This window comes from Ceratina calcarata, unplaced genomic scaffold (assembly GCF_001652005.2).
Source record: "Ceratina calcarata isolate Rehan_Ccalc_2016 unplaced genomic scaffold, ASM165200v1 scaffold90, whole genome shotgun sequence".
Lineage (NCBI taxonomy): Eukaryota > Metazoa > Arthropoda > Insecta > Hymenoptera > Apidae > Ceratina > Ceratina calcarata.
This window is the reverse complement of record NW_017180369.1, coordinates 123,080-130,385: the sequence shown is the minus strand read 5'-3', so window position 1 is coordinate 130,385 and position 7,306 is coordinate 123,080. Positions and strand designations below refer to the sequence as shown.

General features: G+C 44.2%; 1 protein-coding gene across 3 annotated transcripts in view; it reads right to left on the bottom strand.

Annotated features, from left to right (window-relative positions):
- The window catches only part of slgA (proline dehydrogenase slgA), a 20,613-nt gene that overhangs the window by 6,263 nt on the left and 7,044 nt on the right, over positions 1-7,306 (bottom strand). Inside the window, exons 1-8 of one of the 3 annotated variants that reach the window (XM_026818887.1) lie at positions 4,987-5,299; positions 3,776-3,984; positions 3,480-3,661; positions 1,832-1,896; positions 1,513-1,697; positions 1,143-1,320; positions 854-964; positions 639-770 (exon numbers count right to left, since the gene is read on the bottom strand). In XM_026818887.1, the coding sequence (XP_026674688.1) occupies positions 639-770; positions 854-964; positions 1,143-1,320; positions 1,513-1,697; positions 1,832-1,896; positions 3,480-3,661; positions 3,776-3,981 (1,059 nt within the window). In that variant the 5' untranslated portion in view covers positions 3,982-3,984; positions 4,987-5,299. Of the gene's footprint in view, positions 1-638; positions 771-853; positions 965-1,142; positions 1,321-1,512; positions 1,698-1,831; positions 1,897-3,479; positions 3,662-3,775; positions 3,985-4,986; positions 5,300-7,306 lie in introns of those variants that run through there. The other 2 variants (XM_018035456.2, XM_018035457.2) reach the window with 2 other exon arrangements.

Genomic DNA, 7,306 nt, shown 5'->3' with positions numbered 1-7,306 from the left:
GTTTTGGTCTCTCCGATATATACCGGTGGTGCACAAATGGCACGGATCACACGGGTCACACGCGAATCACACCTACGGTCAACGAAAATCGTGAGCAGGAGCGTATATTATACCGTGGGGTAGAATGACACTTGCATACGTAATAATAGCGTAAAGCCGAGGGGTCGTCCTGTCCTTTAGCCAGCCGGCCGGTCCTTTTATGCAGGAATTTTAGTATAAAGCTGACGAAAATCACAGGCCGCCGCGGTTGCGATTCTTCCCTCGGTCGGTGGTTTCGCCCCTCGGCCACGGCACGGCACCCAGCCTGCCGGAGAAAATCCAAATGGTCATCGTAAATAGAAAATCCGTTTTTTCCTACGGCTCGACTGCGAAATGCGGCCGAGTTTATTCTCTCCCGGCAAAGCTCTCCGCGCGTCGTTTTAGGGTGACACCACGAGAAACCACCCCTGAGAACGCGATCGAATAACCGTTTCTCAAAAGTCGTAACGCCTTCTTACGTCTCCATCATAGATATTCCGTCATACATTCTTTTTCTCGACGTCGCGAATACTATACCGTGTTCATCTCAACTATTATTATTATTATTATTATCATCGTCGTCAATTATCGATAGTCGAGTCAACGAAAAGACCAATCACCTGTTCGATGTACGCGCCGCGCACGAGTTTAGCACCGAAATAGAAGTTCTGTCGTTCGGCCTGTTCCAGATCAGTTTTCACTTCATTAAACGCCTCTTGCAAGTATGTCTGGTAAGTGTTGAACACCACGGCCTAGGAAGTAGACCATTTTTGCGTTTAGACCACTGAAAATTTACTAAGTGATAACATCGTATATAGGAGAGCAAACCGTTTACCTTACGTGTATTGTACTTGCGCATCATCTCCAACGTTAACCGCGATATCGCAGGTTGGAAATACGTTTGTTCGGCGTCTATCATTATACGTACGTCTAACTTATCGGCCACCTGTAACGAAAATTTACCAATTCTCCAGCTTGCTAACAAGAGACCTCCGCGCGCGCGTGCCTCTTTCGTCGCGTATTGTTAGCGTTTTTTTTTTTTTCTTAAAGCAATTACATAGGCCTTTTGACAGTGCTTCGACATTTGCTACTTCCTGTTACGTCCAATTTTGTATTGTCCATACCGAGACGATATTATTCAGGCGCCTGATCATGTTCCGGAACATTTCTTCTTCTTTGGACGTGAGCTGCGACATCAGCCTGACCATCTTCCCGGTTTTCATGTCTGGCACTTGAAACGTTTCGCTGAGCTCGTAGTTCTCGTCCAGAATGCCACTCCACGGGAACAGGTGAATGACGCTGCTGTGAACGGAGAAACATACGAGCACAGGGTAATCTCCAGATAATTTTGTGTCTGCGACCGTGCGAAGTCGAAGAAACCAACCGAACGAAAGCGAAATATATTTACGTTTACGTATCGGAAACCGATTAAATGAACGTCGGCGACCACGATTAATATAACATTCATCTGTGTGTGTGTGTATGTCAAATTACCCTTCTTTGTCCGATTGAATCTTTTGTAAGAATTTTTGTACCGGCTCCTCGTCCTTGATGTGTGCCTCTTCAAACTTCTTCATGAAATCATCTCGTTTCGCGTGATGAGTCAAAACGGCGCCTTCGCCGCCGACCACGTCCGACATGTATTGTCGCGCTCGCATAATTACTTCCGACAACTGAAGCTGAAAGTAGTGGTCCAATAATTATTATTTGTTAGCGCATCATTTTCTCTTGGCGATCGATACTCGCGATAGGTAGTGATGACGCGACGCGAACAAGCAAGTTGAACGAAGCTTCTCGGTTGGCTGACACTTACCAAAAGCTGTGGACGACCGAGTGCAGTCAATTTGATCGCGGTGAAACCAACTCCCATCGAGGCAGCTATAGATTCGAGAACAAAGATAACCGGGGAATAAGAACGATGTTAAACAAAGTTGGGAGAGAGTGTTCTGTCCTATCGTAACTGCACGAATCCGTCACTTTTAAGTACTACGTATGAGTGAAACGAGGAGGAGGACGAAGGATGAATCGCGAGGAACAAACAGGAGGAGGGTTTCTCTTACCGATCTCTTCGATATCGGCATCGCATTCGGTAGGAATTCGGGGTTCAAGGAGTCGCAGGTTCAAGGTTTTCCTCTGATCCACTGCAAAACGCTGACAATCAATATGCATTTAACTTATATCGAGATCGGTCAGCTCGGTTCAACTAACGTATCTATTGTTACAGAAGATATTATTCGTTTCGAACGAGGGAGAGTCGTCGCTACTCATTATTTTTTAGAACGATATCGTGCCCGTTCCTACTCGGTGCTTCGGTCGAGTCTAAAATCTCTAGAGCGATTCGAACGGATACCGCTGCGGCACGGCGTTATGTCACACACACACACACACACACATTATTCGACGGTACAGCAGAATACGAGATTCCGAGATAGTAGAGCGTTATTTATAGAACGTGGTCTTGACTCCTGGCAAAATCGTAGACCCTCGTGTTCAAAAATTGCCCAGGGTGTGTAAACCATGTGTGGATCAATCGGTCGTTATAAGCACGTATGAATATGATCAAACGACGATCCAGGTTTCGTACAAACACACACACACACACACACACACCCAAGTAGAATTCATTTGAATACGATTTCAAAACTGTCCTTAACAACAGCCGGATGCCATAAGTACCGATTTCGCAAGTGTCCAAAAAAACTTTCCACGTTGATTTGCATACTCGTCGATCATATCTGTTGCTTGAATACTGATTTAGACACACGTGCCGCGCGTGCCTCGTATCATCGAGAAAAGTAATTCAGGGTAAATATTAATACCATACTGCGATAAAGCTGCGGCAGAATAATCAGCGGTTATCAGAAACAGTTTCTCGACAATGACTACAATCAATTTTCATAGCTTCGCTCTCACCGCCTTGTGCAATTAAATAAGTTGCGTTCTGACACGATTCAAATCCGAAGTCGATAACCAAGCGCTCTTCTACAAAATCCGGTCTATCACGGAGGCATGTGAATAAGAATCGGAACGTCGCCGCGCCGCCGTAGGAGACCGGGTACGATTATTAGAAACGACCAGGTTTATTTCCATCGAGATAATCGTGGCACTTACGTGTCTTCTTTTTTTCCCGATCGGTCCCCGCATTCTCTCCCTAGTACGATTCGATGTTTCACAAATTCTTCATTGACGTTATACAATGCATACGTACGTAAGTACTACGTGGATGCGTGTATTTACAGTCTGATCACAGAAATAATTGGGACGTGAAAACAAATAAAAGGGGTAATGTAAATGAAACGAAGAATAATGATATATATGTATGTGGTGACCCGCGGGACACTGTGTGGCACCGCGGTGGTCACCCAGAAAGCCTAGATCAATTATTATTATAGCTGTTCGACTTGGAATTCTTAGCAGCATGCCAGCAGTTTCTTAGATAATAATTTGGCTGATCGACTCACCGGCTACGGACTCGAGGCATCTGACAAATATGTCCATGTTCCTCTCGCAACTAGCTTCGTTGAGGTAGAAGTACGTTCTCGCCGAGGACACTTTGTACCGGCGATCAGCGAACGGTTTTGCGACATGGTATTTCTTCAAGGGACCTTCCCTCTTCTCGTCTCCGGCTTCTGACACGGAACTCCTGTACATCATCGCAATTACGCGTATCGTCAGTCTCTCTGATTCCACGTGAAATGTAAATGAAACGACGGCGGTTTTACAACGGACATTCATAAAATCACCCGATCGAACATACTGTAATTCTCGTCGTTCCGCTTCTTCTTGAGAGATATCCTCCTCGACGGAGTAATCGAGAATCGGTTTCACGCCGAACTGGCGCAGCCTATCCAGGACAGGAGTGATCTGCACCTCGTCTTCGCCGGCGACAAAGTGGCCGTAAAACGTGGACTTCATCAGCTTGGTGAAAAGTTTCTCGCCGAGTATCTGCTTGCTCAATTTCATTAGCTGCAACAGAAAGCAAACGAGACCGGATTTCACGAACTGCTAAAGCGGTCAAGTAAGATCGATCTTACACCACCACGGCGGCGGTAAATACATTTTCATTTCACTGTATTTTACGACGTTGTACGAGTTTCGAAAAGGCCCGTGCTCTCCAATTAGTGATAAAAAGAAAAAAAAGAAAAAAAAAGAAAATAATGATAATGACAAAATCGGGGTAAAATACCCGAAACAATGCCTGTGGACTATTCGGTTTTCAACGTTCTTCAGTCGAATAGATGGTTCTATAATCGGGTCAAGATCTCGACGAGTAGATCGATCGATCGGGGAGGCACTCGAGACGATTCTACCTGAAACCTCGTCGTCGCCGGGAAGAGATTTGCGACGATGCACGACGGGCAGATCCAGTGAAGATCGTTGAAAAACACGCTAGATTTAATCGATTAAACGGCAAGGGGAAGATGATCTGTGCATCTGGAGACCTAATCGTTCTCCTGGCAACAATGAGAAAATCGTTTCGATGTTGGCGGTGCGTAAGGTAGACCAACCGGACCAACGATTCCCAGTGCAGGACACGTGCAGAACGCCGAGAACCTCGTAAGCGGTCGAACAAACGTCGATTAGAAATAACGAGCCTGAGAAAAATGTCTAAGTACAATTGATATACGATACGGTTCTTTACTTGAAATTTAGTCGTTACGCAACCCTTACGTAAAGCGGAATTATGTGTAGATGCGTACGTCGGTCGGCGGTCACTTTTACACGGTACAAATGTACTTAACAATTACCATTATCTCGAAATAATATCGCGCGAAGGATATGTATTTTTTAAAGCGGGCATGACTTGAAATTCGCATAAATTTGTCATTTTTACGACGAATACTACTACCACTGGTAGAGCACACAGTAGAACCATCCACCGTGTCCGCGAACGTTTTATCACCTAAGAACGGTATATTTATTTGTAACAGTCTAAAATTCCATTTCCAATCATAATAGTCTACGTACTCTCTGCACTGTCAAACTATCGTGTTGCTGCAGCTGCTGCTACTACTGCCCACCCACTCTGATCGTTTCATCGTAACGTTGTTCGTTGGAGAACGTAACGCGTTTCTTGGATACTCGAACTTGCAGAACTTGGCAGCAGACTCATTCAGCCTGATGCGTTCGTATTCGATGCAGACATCGCGCGATCATGAGCCATTGATCAGGGGTGGTACTACATACTACAGTGACTCTGTGTGCGAACAGGCAGGATCAATAATACGGTCTTGGCAAAAACGACCATCCTTAGACTTAGCCAGTAGACGGTAGTCGATAACCGCTATCGTTTTTCGCTGTTGTATATATATACGTTTTACGATTTAACTAAACGATAGAACAAATGGCACATTAGCCCCGACAGCAAACGTCAGGGCGCATTATTTATGCGACATTTACGATGGAATATATCATGTATATATAATTAGATCGATCGTGAAACGCAGCTCAGTCGGTTTATACACTCCACCCTAGACAAATAACAAATATAATACAAATGGACGTAGAAACAGGTGGCACAGTTACACGGAGTACTTGTATTGAATCAGTATTATACACTGTTCTTCTAATAGTGGAGTAGAACGTTCGCAGAACGGAGAGGTTCTACCCTCGCATAGGAGTACTACTAATCATATCGTTGGAACCAGAATAAATGTCAACAGAGTTGACCGATTTCTAGAAACAATATCTCTCCTCATTCAGCAGGACGATATCCCTCGCGTACATGACGATGTCGTACCGTGGTAACTGCGAACAAGAAAATCTATTCATGTCATTTCGATCATCACGCCGATCGAAAATAAACATGTAACGTTGCACGAAATGTTCTTACAATATTGGCAATTCGTCCGTCCGTGTAACAACCAAGACAGCGTGATCAACATTGTCTTACAATTAATTACAATGTGTGATGCAAACGGCAAGAGGCGTAATTGCGATCGTGTTTCCTCATCCGCGATCCGATCTCGGGTAGGTTTCACCAGATAATTTATCATTGAAATCGTAGAAATCGAGCGACAACAAGGGGTAGAAGAAGATTTCGTAACCAGCAGCAGTTACGACCGTGCGCTCCATTCAAGCGATCTCCTACCATCGATAACGACATACACTAACGAGCCGATTGTTATTTATTTCAATTAACCTTTGACGGATTCATCGAATGCCCCCGCTACCGAGTACTACTACTACTACTACTACTACTACCACCACTATCTCTTTATTTATGTAAACCCGATAAGAAAGTTCCGCGAAGATTATTACAGTTTGCTAACGTTCTATATACTCACTGATAAGTACACACAATAACTAATCGCTGGCAGGTATCACTGTTCGGGGTAGACGATAGTACTTAAGATATTATCAAGATTTACGTACAATTACCCGACTCAGATTTAATTTACAAACTTTTTTTATGTCACTATTGGTTTCTAATAAAACACCAATACAATTGACAAATTGATGAATATTCAAATATGAGAACAAGTAGAAGAAGAAGAAGAAGAAGAAATGACAAGCGTGTCCTCGAGAACCATACACGGTCTGCCTCTCTTCGCTGGACGGTCCACGATATCTCGTCGAACACAATCAATGTTGCCAGGATAAACGAGTTTAATTGTAGCTTTCACGCGTTCATAGTATACATAGAGACGGACGTATACGCGTACGTACATCGAAACTCTCACTCGATGTCATTCGCACGCGGAAAATCTCATCCGTGCGTCCTTTAACGTTCATTAACACCCTTCGGCTGCCAGCTGGTCGTGCTGACTAACTTCCTTTCTCTACGATATCTCCTACGACTGTTCTTCGAACCTCGCAAAACAATTCTATCAGATTACAAATTCTCCTGACTTGCAAGCTATCCGTGTGCGATTAGTCATAGTTTTCATCGACAAGCCTCTCTATGAATCGTCCTGGATTTCAACGAATAGACGGTGCCATCATATTCGACGAGGTCAAACGAGTTCTCGCTGTTTCTTCGCGAAAATCAATGCTTTGTTTAAAAAAAAAATTAGTAAAGCACGTGTTGTTCAAAGTATTAGCCGTCATCGTCGGCAACTAGCTTTTTCCATCTTTCTGGCAGCATTAAAAACCCAGGTCCAGGAAAAGTCTGTCCGATCCAAGAATCGATGCATTCTTTGTTGCATTTCATCTTCATATGAATCAAAGTGCCGCTCAACCAGACCATGCGACATCGATCGGAACAAATGATAATCCGAAGGGGTAACGTCTCGACGGGGTAGCACTTCCCATTTAAGGATGTATTAGCTATACAGTCAATCCCAAA